This window comes from Mus caroli, unplaced genomic scaffold (genome assembly GCF_978045245.1).
Source record: "Mus caroli unplaced genomic scaffold, Mus_caroli_1 scaffold_1, whole genome shotgun sequence".
Classification (NCBI taxonomy): Eukaryota; Metazoa; Chordata; class Mammalia; order Rodentia; family Muridae; genus Mus; species Mus caroli.
In genome coordinates this window covers 157,728,287-157,742,748 of record NW_028227256.1, presented here as the reverse complement: position 1 = coordinate 157,742,748, position 14,462 = coordinate 157,728,287, and the positions used below count along the sequence as shown (strand labels likewise).

At 44.3% G+C, this 14,462-nt stretch overlaps 1 protein-coding gene across 1 annotated transcript in view; it reads left to right on the top strand.

The window, feature by feature from the left end:
* Positions 1-14,462, top strand: part of Tnn (tenascin N) — a 66,848-nt gene that overhangs the window by 39,507 nt on the left and 12,879 nt on the right. The window contains exons 15-18 of the mRNA XM_021168992.2: positions 3,089-3,352; positions 6,404-6,534; positions 8,025-8,157; positions 8,578-8,729. Of these exons, the coding sequence (XP_021024651.1) occupies positions 3,089-3,352; positions 6,404-6,534; positions 8,025-8,157; positions 8,578-8,729 (680 nt within the window). The remainder of the gene's footprint in view (positions 1-3,088; positions 3,353-6,403; positions 6,535-8,024; positions 8,158-8,577; positions 8,730-14,462) is intronic.

Below are 14,462 nucleotides of genomic sequence, written 5' to 3'. Positions count from 1 at the left end.
AGATGCACCAAAGAACTGACTATTAACAATGCAGTTTATACAGAATAATAGAGTGTAAGTGCTCAGGACTGACATGGTAGCTCCCTCTGTGCAGAAGACCCAGGCTCCTTATCTGTTGTATATCTGTCACCCTTAGGGAATTGGTTTCATTTACTTGGTGAACATACATTTGCATTCCAGCTCGTGAAAAGAATCCTTGGAAAGGGCAGGGCATGACTGGAATATTCCATGCATCAGTTCTCAGAAATCTTTCTAAGATCCAAGATACAGTGCCTGGCCTCAGTGATAGGCAGCCTAAAGAAAGAGGTCCTCAGACAGATGACCACATGCTCAGCTTCAACTCTGCTACTCTGCCCTGTTAAGTTGTCCTCCCAAACTAAAACAAAGCAAAACAACCCCCAAACCCAACGACTTTAATTAGACAAATATAAGTAACCAAATTATTTGGTCAGACTAACCACATTTCACGCTGTCAGTAGACATCTGACTAATGGCTCAGTGATGTATTGGACAATCTGGAGGAGAAGCTGGCCATTTCTGGTATAAGTAATTTCAGGACTGTAATCTGTAATGAGATGATTGAGAAATGGGGAGAGGTAGGTATCATTGGAGCAAGAGGTGAGAGAGCAATTGTCCTGAGATGAGGTGGGAAGGAAGAAGTCATCAGGTTACACAGGAGCACATGGTGCCTGAAGGAGAAACTGTGCCTTAGCTATAGGTTAGAGACACAGCACAATATTCATCTGAAGACATGTTTTCAGGACACAGTGAGAATAAGTTGAAGAGATGACAAGGGAAGAAATAGATCAGTAAAAGAGTTACTATTAAAATCTGGTTAGTGACAATGGAGGGGTGACAACAATGGGATGCAGAGAAGGAGATGGCTGACAACATATTTTGGAGCTACAAGCAATAGTACTTGATTGATAAGACATGGAATAAGGAAAATAAAGAATCAAGTGTGACTGTGTCTGCTTTGAGCAATATGGAAGATTGCAGTAATATTTCTTTCTCTGAAAAAGGAGGCTGAGGGGTGTTTATCTCTTCAGGGAGGCAATGAAGACTTAAATGTTTAAATTTGAAATACCTGTGAGATTCTTTTGCTTAATACATGGTTTGCTTTTATTAGTTCCACAAATACATACTGGGGATGAGTCAGGCATTATAGTAGTAGTACATACAAACCAGGGGCTTGGAATTGTTCTCTTGTTCCACAAGGGTAGCCAGTAAATATTTCAGAGCACAGATATGACACTATCATATTTGTGACAAATGGGAAGGGAGGGAAGAGAGAGAGGGGGGAAGGAAGAAAGGAGAAAGGGTGAAAGAGAAAGAGGAGGGAGAGAGAAAGAGAGAGGAGGAGGGAGAAAAGAGAGAAGAAGAGGGAAAAGAGAGACAGAGTGAGAAGCAGAGGGAGAGAGAGAGAGAGAGAGAGAGAGAGAGAGAGAGAGAGAGAGAGAGAGAGAGAGAGAGAGAGAGAGAGAATATGAGAGAACTTACAATCCAATCTTTAGATGTCCCAGCATATGCAGGTTACAATCAAAGGGCTGAAGAGGCAAGGCAGAGGTGCCAATGTATTAAGCACATTGGAAGAGTATGAAACTATGGAAGCCAAGAGCTGAGAGTTTTCTAAGAATGGAATGGATCTGTTCTGTACAATGTCATTCAAAGATTGAGTAAATTAAAACAAACAAACATTAAAACAAAAAGACTGAGTGAACTGAGGATGTCCGTGTCCAGTAGAGAGCTGTCCATATAGAACATTTTAGAGACCTATACTCACAGATTTGGTGGTATGGTACAGGGCCACAGTGGAGCTGAGCTTGAATGTGAGGTGAGCGATGTTGAAATACACAGATCCTTCTCTGGTTTATAGAGAAATGACATGAAATGTGAAAAGAAGGGGGATCCTTGATACTGATTTTCTGAGACTGATGGTGGAGGGGAAATACTAATAATCAAGAGATAGAGAGAGAAAAAGAAGAAAGCCCTGGAGGTGGAGAGAGACTTCAACATTCAGAGCATAGAGGTCTTTGTTTGAAAACAAGAAATAGGGATGAGGGTCTTCATTGCTCTTCTTTTATAGGCCAAGGGGCTGGAGGATATTTGGTGAAGCACAGTAGGTACAATGGAGAGCATACAGGAGATTGTTCCAATGACAGTTTCAGTGGCTTAGCTAGTTTTGATTTTCACTGTGATGCTGATGAGAATGGAAAGGACAGAACATTTCCAGAGGAATAGATGTAGAGAAGACATGGCTCTGTTGGTTGTAACATCCAGTGTCTATTTCCCTGGAAAATGGAAACTGGAGGATTCTCATTTACATATCCTTCCTTCCTTCCCTCCCCTCCCCTCCCCTCCCCTCCCCTCCCCTCCCCTCCCCTCCCCTCCCCTCCCTCCCTCTTTTCTTTTCTTTTCTTTTCTTTTCTTTTCTTTTCTTTCCTTTCCTTTCCTTTCCTTTCCTTTCCTTTCCTTTCCTTTCCTTTCCTTTCCTTTCCTTTCCTTTCCTTTCCTTTCCTTTCCTTTCCTCCTTCTTTCCTTTCCTTTCCTTTCCTTTCCTTTCCTTTCCTTTCCTTTCCTTTCCTTTCCTTTCCTTTCCTTTCCTTTCCTTTCCTCCTTCTTTCCTTTCCTGTCCTTTCCTTTCCTTTCCTTTCCTTTCCTTTCCTTTCCTTTCCTTTCCTTTCCTTTCCTTTCCTTTCCTTTCCTTTCCTTTCCTTTCCTTTCCTTTCCTTCCTTTCCTTCCTTCCTCCTTTCTTTCTTTCTTTCTTTCTTTCTTTCTTTCTTTCTTTCTTTCTTTCTTTCTTTCTTTCTTTCTTTCTTTCTTTCTTTTTCTGAAATAGTGCCTTACCATGCAGCCCTGACTGTCCTTACTGTCTGTGTTCCTCTGGATTCAGAACTGTTAGGATTGCAGGAATGGGCCACTATATCTTCTTTGTTTCTGTATTTACCACTGTTAGTGATACAATTGTACCAGTCATAATTATACTATTATTAGCTCTCTTGAATGGAGGAAAAATCTTGTGGAAGGGGGTGGTGAGATGCTTTTCCATGGTTCTAAACTCAGCCTTTTCTAAATCTTAAAAAAAAGAGATCGACAGCCCCAAGAACTTGGTGACCAACCGAGTGACAGAAAATACAGCCACCATCTCCTGGGACCCGGTGCGAGCCAACATTGACAGGTACATGGTTCGCTACACCTCTGCGGATGGAGAGACTAAGGAGATTCCAGTGTCAAAGGATCAGAGTAGCACCATCCTGACAGGCCTGAAACCAGGCATGGAATATACCATTCATGTGTGGGCCCAGAAGGGGGCCCGGGAGAGCAAGAAGGCTGATACCAAGGCCCTAACAGGTACTATGATACTTCACTCTTTCCAGGAGTGAGTCTTCCTCTATAAAAAGGGTGAGGGGGGGAGGAGGAGGGATGGTTGCTTTATCTGAAGATGTTTTCCAAAGTGGTTTTCCATTAACCTTGCTTGTGTGTGTTGTATGTGTTTACATGTTCAAGTGCATGTATGCATATGTTCATGGGCACGGAGGTCAGAGGTTGACATGAGGTGTCTTTCTCAGTTGCTATCCGTATTATTTTTTTGAGATGGTCTCTCTTTGATTTGGCTAGGCTGTTTGGTCAGTAAAGCTCAATGGATCTTGTCTGTCTCTGCCTCCTCTGTCCTGGTATTACAGATATATGTTACTGCCCATGGCTTTTTATGTAGGAAGTAAGGATCTGAACTTAGATTCTCACGCATGCATGTGAAGCACTTGACCCACTGAGACTTCTCTTCAGCCTCATTGTTCTCTTTCTGAGGTAGTGCTTTGACAGGTTAGGTATGACTGAGGGCACATAGTTGTATAAGTTATTCTTCCCCAGCCTATTGGCTGAGGCCAGATGCCAGGATCTCTGTACCTGATTTGTGTTAGAAACTGGTTGGGTCTCAGCTCCCGCTGGGAGAAGAAACAGGAACTGACTGGGCCTCCATGGGACCCAAAGTCTGTGGTCCCTTCAGGCATTTTGAACAAGGTCCATTTATCTTCTCTATGACCAGTAGAGGTACCGTAAATTTCTTGATGGTTTTTATTAGTTAAAATTAACCCCCCACACATTAAAATATACTAAGAACAAAAAAAATCACATTAGAAATATTTGTAAAAAAAAAAATTATAAACCAAACCCCAGATGCCGTTTTCCCTAGTTCCAGACTCCCTAGAATCTGGCTCCCTAGAGGCAATGGATGGCCGTTGTCCTCCCCTTCATCTCCCCCACTACTCTTCCTCTTCCATACTCCTCTCCTCGCTCCCATTTATCTTCCCATTCCTTTACTTTCCCCAGTTTAAAACCATTAAATTACATTTCTCCTTTCTTCCCCCTTCACTTCCCCCCTCCACTCCCCCGCTGTGTATGAATGTTTGCATATGAGCATGCCACAGCACACATGTGGAGGTCAGAGAACAGCTTTCAGGAGTTGGTTCTCTCCTTCCTTCACGCAGGTTCTGGGATCGAACTCAGGTTGTTAGGCTCAGTGGCAAGATGTTGCTAGCCCCACTTTTTCCAAAATTTAAAGACAACAACGAAGCTATCACCTTCCTGCTCCATAGAAACAGGAAGTTAACCAAGTCAGACATCCCAAGTCCACAGCCAGGGGACAGTGGTTTATCAAAGAGGAGGGAGAAACTGCCTCAAAATATGTTAATAACTATAACTATGTGCTGGTTTGATTCTGAAGGAAATCCAGTCTCTCTGTGTGATGGATAGCGAATGATCCATGCCAGATGTTAGGCTTTACAAAATCAAACCAAGCTGATATTACAGAGACTTAGAATTTGTCAAAACAACCTAATTCAAAACAACAGCTGTCTGATTTCTATTAAAATACTACAATTCAGTTCTCAGCTGAAATGCTACTGGGTAGGAAATAGCCTGGAGATGTAGTTTTGGGAAGTTCTAAATTAGAATCGCCTTTTATGATTTTTTTCCTTCAAAATGGAAATTTCCATTCATATCTTATTTGCTTAAAAATATGAACATTCTGACCAGCTTTGGTGGGAATTAGTATTTTTGCTGAGCTTTCGTTTTCCTGGTCTATGGTACATGCTCACATATTCATGCACACCATTTGGTGTGTGCTCACACCCCCATGCCAGCCCTCTGGTGTGTGCTCACACATTCATGCACACCCTCTGGTGTGTGCTCACATACCCATGCATACCCTCTGGTGTGTGCTCATACCCCCATGCACACTTCCAGTGTGTGCTCATACCCCCATGCACACCCTCTGGTGTGTGCTCATACCCCCATGCACACTTCCAGTGTATGCTCATACCCCCATGCACACCCTCTGGTGTGTGCTCACACCCCCATGCATGCCCTCTGGTGTGTGCTCATACCCCCATGCACACTTCCAGTGTGTGTTCACACCCACATGCACATTTCCAGTGTGTGCTCACACTCCCATACACACCCTCTGGTGTATGCTCACAGACCCATGCACACCCTCTGGTACATGTTCACACACCCATCCATGCCCTCTGGTGTATGCTCACACACTCGTGCACACTCTCTGGCACATGCTCATTTTTGTGCATGCCCTTGAATCTTTGATCACACATCTGTGCATGACCTCTAGCTTTGTTTGTACCCATCTTAGCCACCAGTCCTTCCCCCTCTGTTTCTGAGAAAGAGTCTCATAGGAAGGTCTCTGGCATCAAGCTCTCTGAAATCCTCCTGGCTCTGCCTCTTGAATGCTGGTCTGGCAGGTTATGAGTGACCACACCCACTTTCTTTTAAAATATCTAAATATTTAACATATATATTTCTGTACTGGTATATATTGAAGGCCATACACTTAGATGCTTGCTTAAGAAATAAACCTTTGTATTTTATACCAACTTAAATTTATCCCAAGTCCCCTTACACATTATGGTTCCTAATCGCAGTATCTAAGTCTTTGGGGCTCTCTCAGTGCTAGGCATAAGTAGATGCCAGTTTTTCATTGCTTCTCCAGACAGGTAGGTGCCTTTGAGTGATCCCTGGGTTCTCTGTGCAGGGCCCTTTGCAATCTGTGGTTCTCACCTTTCCAAGTCACTCAGGAAGCTCTACCACCATAGAGAATCTGTGCGCCAAATTAGACTTCTCAGATCTGCTGCTCTTGGAATCTACTGGGGAAACAAGGCCCAGAGTTCCTTCCTCTAGAGACTACACAATGCCATATTCCTAGACCCTCTTGAACTCCACAAGTCCGTACTTCTGGAGGCAAAGGCTAGGGAGACTCTGAGCAAGAACAGACTTGCCAGCAGCTTGAGGGCTGGATGAGAAATGGGACAACTCGTAGGAGGAAAAGAAAAACAGATGACTTAAACTTGTGCATGGCTTAGGAACGATAATTATGTGGCTTCTCATTTACAGAAATTGACCCTCCCAGAAATCTCCGTCCGTTCGGGGTAACACATTCTGGTGGGGTTTTGACCTGGTTACCCCCCTCTGCTCAAATTGATGGCTACATTTTGACCTACCAGTTCCCAAATGGCACCGTGAAGGTATGAGGACTTCTTGTACTTCTCTTGGTGCCTTCTCTTCCCAGCCTCCCTGTAGAACAACTTGTTGGCTTGACCTGCTGATCTGTCACCTGCTAAGGACAGTTCTTTGTGAACGCCGTGCTCTCAGTGTAAGGACTAACCTCTGTGTCTGCTCCTAGCTGACTACTACACATTTGCTGGCATATTCTCCATTTTATTATTCTTTTTTTTTAACTGCTTATTTTTAATTTCTAGTGGCTCAAACTCAAGGTCTTGTGCATACTAGGCAAGCTCTGTATTGCCAAGCTCCACCCTTTAGCTCTGCTGTTTCCTACTTCCTCCTGCTCTTCCTGCACTTCCTCCTGTACTTCCTCCAGCACCAGCTCCTCCTGTATCTCCTGCTTCTCCTGCACCTCTTCCTGCTGCACCTCCTTCTGTGCAGCTCCTCCTCTTGCTCCTTCCCTTCTCTATCTTCTCCTCCCCACTTCCCCTCACCCTTCCTCTCCTTCTCCCCCACTTCTCCTCCTCCTCTGTAAATTGTTGGGCCTGCTTAATATATTTACATTCCAGGAGGACTGAGACTTTTTTTTTTTTTATCTAAGGCATTTAGATTAATGCTTCTCATGCGAATATTTTCTTTTGTTTTATTTTTGGCTTCAGCGAGGCTTGAACTCAGGGCCCTGTACATGTCAGGCAAGTGTTCTGCCCCTGAACTATGTCTGTCCCTAGCCCTTTTTAGTATTTTTAGTCTATGACAAGGTCTCACTAAATTAACTGAGGCTGACTTCAAGCTTGAGCTCTTCTTCCTACAGTCTGGAAAGCAGCTAGGGTCGGAGTGTGTGCAGCCACACACCAGGCCACCAATAAAAAATCCACTGAATAAACAGTTGACCATTATTTTAAGGGCTAGCCTTTCTCGGGAATCTCTGAAGTCCAGCAAACTTGGCCAGTAGAAAATCATTGTTCTCTCTGTAGCAATAAACAAACAGATAAAAAAAGAAATAAGAAAGAAAAAAAAGAATACTTTGACTTACTCATTATTACAATGACTGCATCTGACTGTCCAGCTTGGAGAGTTTAGTCCAGTGTTTACAGAGTAAGGCATATCCAGGGTTTCTTGAAATACCAACTACTTCAGTGTCTCACAGTTATGATGGCCAGTTTGCCTTCTTTCTAAAACCATGTTCTTAATCAAACATTGTCAGCCTATTGCTGATAGCAGTTGCTATCATCAGTGCCTCTCCAGGTATCTGAAGGACCAAGTCCCTAGGCAACCTGGCTGGGGCTCCTGTGGTGGCCATGCACAGCCTCAGTTCCCAGTTAGCCCTTCTAGCAGTGTGGACTGTCCATGGCATGGCCCTCCAGGAAAGTGACTGACACTGGCTGGGATTTTGGGCTGCCACTGAGCACTTGGAGCGCTTTTAAAGTCATGCATGTAAATGCTGCTGATGCCTAGGGTGCTGGGGAGAGAAACTGAGTTGCTCACAGTCTGTTATCACTTTTGTTTATAGGAGGTGGAGCTCCCAAAAGGCCAGCAGAGATTTGAATTGCAAGACCTGGAACAGGGTGTCACCTATCCTGTTTCCTTGGTTGCCTTTAAAGGTAATCAGCGGAGCCGGACTGTGTCTACCACCCTTTCTACAGGTAATGTGGAATCTAGTCCTTTAAGTGACAATACACAGAGAGGCATTGGAGCAGCCAGGGAGGAGAGTGGAGTTATGGAGAAGTAAAAATGGGGTTCTGGTTTGCAAACCAACCCACCCCACAGTGACGTGACTAAAGAGGGAAGTAGGGAAGCTAGGAGAGTTGACCTAGGACACTGAGGGACATGAGCCTAACTTAAAGGTGCCTTTGCAGAGGCTGATGGGAGCAGAGTAATGGCTGGCTTGCCTTCCTTCTAAAAACATGTTCCATGATCAATATGTGAGCTAAGAATTGGAAAAAGCAAAGTAGTGTAGGAGGCTATGAAGTAATCTCCAGACCAAGTGAATTGTCTCATAATGGGGAAAGCTGCAATGTCTCTTCTTTCCCGTCTAACAACACCGTCCTTCTGCTTGGTCTCAGTGGACGCCCGCTTTCCACACCCCTCAGACTGCAGTCAAGTTCAGCAGAACACCAACGCTGCCAGCGGGCTCTACACCATCTACCTCAATGGCGATGCCAGCCGGCCCATGCAGGTGTACTGCGACATGGACACCGACGGAGGCGGCTGGATTGTGAGTCCTAACGGTGCTCAGAGGAGCTCCATGGAACATCTTGTTTCTTAGCCTAGGGAGATGGTCATAGCTGCTCCTTGGAGGTCCTATTTCTTCTCTGCCTATGGGGGGAGGGGAAGGAAATTTGCTGGCTTGTAACTGTGTGGAGGGAGATCTTGTTCCATTGCAAGGGCTTAACACTCACTGGTCACAGAACAGGCTTGGTTAAACCAGAGTGAATGACTATGAGTTTAGCATCATCTAAAAATGCCAGACACGAGTATTGTTTCTACCCTCTTCAAAGCACTTTGAAAACCACGATCTTCACATGATGCGTTAGTATGAGAGGATTATCATTCTTGTTTTGCAAAGGGGGAAACTGAAGCTTACAGAGAAAACATCTTTGGTTGAGTCAGTCACACATGTCAGTGACATTGCTGAAGCCACCATTCCAGGAGACACATCTGCCAGATCCTCGGTCTTCCTGATGGCTTGTGTCAGGTCACACAAGATGCACGGTTTCTTTGGGGGAGTCAGTCCTCTGAACTAGAGCCTCTGGTTTTTGGTCTACACCTTGGCTGTAGGACAGAAACAAAATATTAGGGCTTTGATTTGAAAGAGTAAGGCCAGAGCTAGGGAAGCTTAGGCTGTGTCTAAGCTGTCCCAGTCTGCCAAGAAGTTTTACTGTCTTGGGCCACTGACTCCTTGCATTCTGAGAGTTCTTTCATTGCTTGCTGATTCGGTTCTATGATGAATCTTTGAAGATTGCAGGTGGGTTATTCGATCTTTCTCTCTTACTTGGCTTCTTCCTGTGTCTGAGCCAATTGAGGGTCTTACTTTTCTCTAATGATAGGTAGTTTTCACCTGCTGCACATTGGAACCAATTGTGGGAGAGAGAAAGCATCGCCTCATAGTGTTGAGCTATATTCATTTACACGTTTTCTTAGGGCTCTGGGAAGCCAGCTAGTTTTTGAGCAGTCACAGGTAAAATGAAATCATCTGACGAGTGGCAATGAAGAGCACACAGTGTCTGCCCAGTGACAAAGAATAGTGGGACATCTGTTTCATCCAACAATTGGTTGGATGGCAGAAAGTCTTGATTTATAAAATAACACAACAGATTGTAACATGGGAGGTCTCCCACCTAAGCAGCCCTGTATGTCTGTGCCTGCTGCTTTTCATCAGCACCATTGTACCTGAGTTCAGTTCCCTCAGGCCCACAGCCCAATTTACCACAGTTGTGCTTGTAATTGACCACTGGCAGGATGTCTGTACTGTTTAGTGTGGTCTTTTTTTTTTTTTGAAAGTGAAGCTTGTACAGGGAAGGGACCATTTATCTAGGGAAGAGGAGAGAGAGAGAGAGCGAGAGAGAGAGCGCAGAGAGAGAGCGCAGAGAGAGAAAAAGAGATACACAGAGAAGTAGAGAGATAGAGAGATACACAGAGAGAGAGACACACACACACACACACACACACACACACAGAGGTAGAAAGAGACAGAGAGAGATGGAGGGAGAGATGGAGAGAAGGAGAGGTGGTGGTGGTTTGTCTCTCTGCACAATCCATGATATAGTGTACAAATATTTATTGAGTACCTACTGTGTGTCAGACATAAATTAACCATCCAGGAATGAACAAATGAGACGAATCTCTGACTTGCTTTCTGTATACCCATACAAATGAGCCTTCCTTAAACACTGTCAGTTATAGAACTGCTGAATCCACTCAGTACTGTAGCCAGTACCAGTCTCATCCCCACACCACCTCACGTTGTTTGCTCCAGCCTCCAGTAGGTAATACATGTAGGCTGTACAGAGGTCTCCTCTAAGTCAGGGGCTCCACAACATATATAGAGTTCTAAAAACTTCTACTATATACTTCACTCATTGTTTGGGGTTTTTATTTGGTTCAAGAGTCTTCGAACTCTTAAAGATAACTCAGGATTCTATCAAGCTTTTAAAATCCTTTTATGGAAGTTGTTCTCTGGTCCAGGCTGCAGGCACCTAATTTGATGAACAGGCAGAAGGACTTTGCCCCCAAGGCTACCCAGCGAGCCAGGAGGAGGCTGGAAAGAGCATCAGGGAACACTTAAAAGTTTCAAATCTTTCCATCTTGGAAGTCTAAGGGCTGCACCAGGGGCTCTTTCCACAGACAGTTCAATGCAAGTTTGATTTTCCCCTCCTGATTTAGTGAGAAATTTCTCCAGGACGATGACAGTGCTGGATTGTAGACCCCAACATAGATTTATTTCCTTTTACTATTTTTTTGAGTAGTTCATTGTAGAGCATTTAAATTTTCAAAATTGATTAAAAGCCTCAATCAAAGCCATCTGATTAAGATGTATGAATTATCTGTGTGGGTAAGTATACTTAAATATGATATAATACAAGGCAAATCAACAATTATTAAGATATAATAACAGTTTATTGTTATCTCTTTGTGCCAGACTCTGCTACGGTATGACTTGCTGACCGTACTGAAGACTTCCTCTAAGCTCTGAGGTCATGGGGCCTAGTTATACTTTGACCTGACTGTTCAGAGAAGCTTGGGCTGTGGGCATGGCTCAGTTGGTAGAGTGCTTGCCTAGCATACTCAGAGTCCTGGGATTGTTCTTTGGTAGCACTGAAAACTGGACGTGATGCTACACAACTGTAATGCTAGCACATAGGAGGCAGGGGCACAGGGATTAGAAGTTCAAGATGGTCTTGGCTATGTATGAGTTTAAAACCAGCCTGAACATGCTGGGGCATTTTAAAAATACCAAGCAAAACAACAAAAACCCCAAGCCCCAAGCATACTCACTGGAGATAGAGAAATTGGTATTGCATATATCATTAGAAAGGCATGCTCAGAATCAATCCCAGCCTTATGGTGAGGATGCTACTTAACACAGTGGATAGACACATAAGGAATGTCGGCACCATGTCCAGCCTAGATTACACTGTGAGACAAGAAGAAATCTGAGAGCAGGTTGATACAGGCTCCTTACTAGGAAACAAATCTCCCAAGTCTTCAGAAATTCTACTGAGGTAATTTACCTGGAAGAGCTGGATTCTCAAACTTTCTGACCAAGACTGGACTGTGTATCATCCTTGTTTGAGCCACCAAATGGTTGTGTGGATATGGCTAATTTTCTTGGACTTTGTCATCTATAAAACAGCATTGTTATTTTTTTCCTCAGAATCAACATTCATTAGATCATTAGATGTCCAGTAAATGGTTGCTATGTTAAGCACACAAATAAATGAAGAGTGAAGGAAAAAAAAAAACCCAATCAACCAAACAGAAAAAAAAAAAAAAAAAAAAAAAAAAAAAACCAAACCAAGTGGGGGAAGCTTTAACAAGTGGGCGACAGGGAGAACAGGAGCTTAGAACAGCGTGCTAATTAGCAGTGTTACTTCTGTGTGCAATGACTTGCTGTGATTTTCCCTAAATTCTTCTGGTCAGCTTATGCCCATTTATGGGACATTTTTGGAGGACATGTACTGTTCCATCTAGTTTTCCCAGAAACGCTGTGGCAGACTTCTCTTCCCCACTCCTCTCTGCTTTACAGTGAGCTGGCTGGGATCAGAAACCAAAATGACTGACTCACTATCCCCCAGGCCAGGAAGTGTCTGTGGCTGACTTGGAGCCTGGAACATTCTCTTCCCATGGGTGTCTTTATTCAGCACCTCCTCAGCCACAGAGCTGTAGTGGTGCTGAAGGGAGTTAATGGTGAGCGGCCACGTGTAACCTCAGCTCCTGTCACTTTTAGAGAAAAATGTAAAGATTCCACAACCATTAGGTTTCCTTTACCAAATTCAAGGCTATAGATAATAGAATTTCATGTTAGGGCTTCCTCCTTTAGATCAGTACAGGGGAAACAGAGGTAGACATACAATTCTAGACTTTGGTAAGTGGTTGCTAATTATCATTGAATGGGCCACAACAACTTTTAGTTTGATCTCAAGTTCAAGTGGAATAATAGCATTACTCTTTTCAATACTGTGTGCAGGTGTGTTTGGGTTTAGGAAAGTTCTCGAGTTTATCTCGTATAAAGGAGTCTGATTTACTCTGAGGGGGAAGTGGCCTTCTTTTCCCCAGTAGAGATCTTTTTGTATACAAAGCAGCTCATCTTTCTGAAACAGAACCAAATCTCTAGTTCTCATTTTTCTTACTCCTCAGCCCAGCCCAGCCTGCTTCCCGCCTCTCTCTAACACAGCCCTTGCTGAAGTAATTGGGGATTTCCATGTCACTAAATCCCAGGGAGTTTTGATCTTACATCCCTTCACCCCTCATCAGTACTGGGTACTACTGACCATTATTTCTCGGTTATTACACAATGTTTTTTAGTTTCCTTTCTCTGCCCCTAGCTGCTTCTTCTCTCCCTAACGAGATCCTCCATGCCTATGAGCGTATTGGAGGTCTCCTTGATTTCAGTTCTGACTTTCTTTGTATATGGCAGCATCTTCCCCTCCTCCGACCCCCGTACTTTCACTTTGAATCTCAGTGGTTCCCTGTGTTCATTAGGACAGCATGATTCCACTGCAGTGACAGTGACAAGCCACCCTCCCACTCCCATGCTCTAAGAATACACATGCAGTCACTTCTGAGTGCTGTCTCAGCAGTTCAGGTTGCTTCTGATTTGTGGCTAGGCCATCGCAGCAGCTGGCTTTTACCAATGTGCGTGCCAGTGGAAGACAGCGTGGAGAACCCCACCTACTCTGGTCCTCGTGCTTACAGCCTTTAGCCTAGGAATAGTCACATGCTTTTTACTTACCTGCAAAAGAAGATGAAAACCGTCCTGTGTTCTTGGGACAAGGAGAGTGAAGTAGGACTTGGTGAACTCCTGCCATTTCTCCCAAATACACTTCCAACTTAGAGACCAAGCCTAGGTCTCTCATCAGCACCCTACCCCCCTCTGCTGGTTACATGAAACCCTGCTTCACCAGGAAACCTCAGAAGGAGTTAATACTGGACCAGGGATGTAAATCGGTGGTAGAGTACTTGCTGGGCATGCACAAGACCCTACATTTGATTCCAAGCACAGCTAAAAGGAAAGGAGAACAAACAAACTCCCAACTCACACAGTGTCCCCAAGTGAGCTTGATACAGTCACAAAAGCTGTCCCTCTCAGGATCTTTCTTCTGCAAGAACAGCTGGATAAGTAGTTATTCAGTGCTGCAATCAAAACTCCTACAGAACAGGACAGCCCTGGTGGGGTGGGTAGTTTCTCAAGTCCTAAAAACACGGACTGGAATTCCAACAACCGATCAACTCCTGTGTATGTGAACTCTTAGTGTTGACCCACTTTGTCACCATGACTGTCAAGTTTCCTTCTGCCGACATCTGTCTATCTTCAGGGTAGTTTCTTGTCTAACTCACCATCCACTGTGAACAGCACAGTACAGTGGTCTTCAAACTGGTTACCATGTCTCACTCCTGCCACTGGCCAGGCTATTCTCTACACTGTAGCTAGAAGGATCTGGGGAAAACTGTTTCCTGTTTAGAGTCTTCCAAATTTACCATTGCTTTTTACAATGGACCAACATCTTCAACCAAATTGAATCCCACCAGGGCTGACCTTTGCCTGTTTTCCAGCCTCCTCTCCTAGTCCTTCGTGACGAGCACCCAGAACCAGGGTCAGCAGGCTTTCTTTCTCTTCTTGATGCTCCTGCTCACCCTGCAAGCTTCTGATATTTTCCCAGGAGAGTCCTGTTGGCTCTTGCTTAGGTGCAGTCCCACTGTATCTTTCCTCATAGCTCTTATTGTTGGT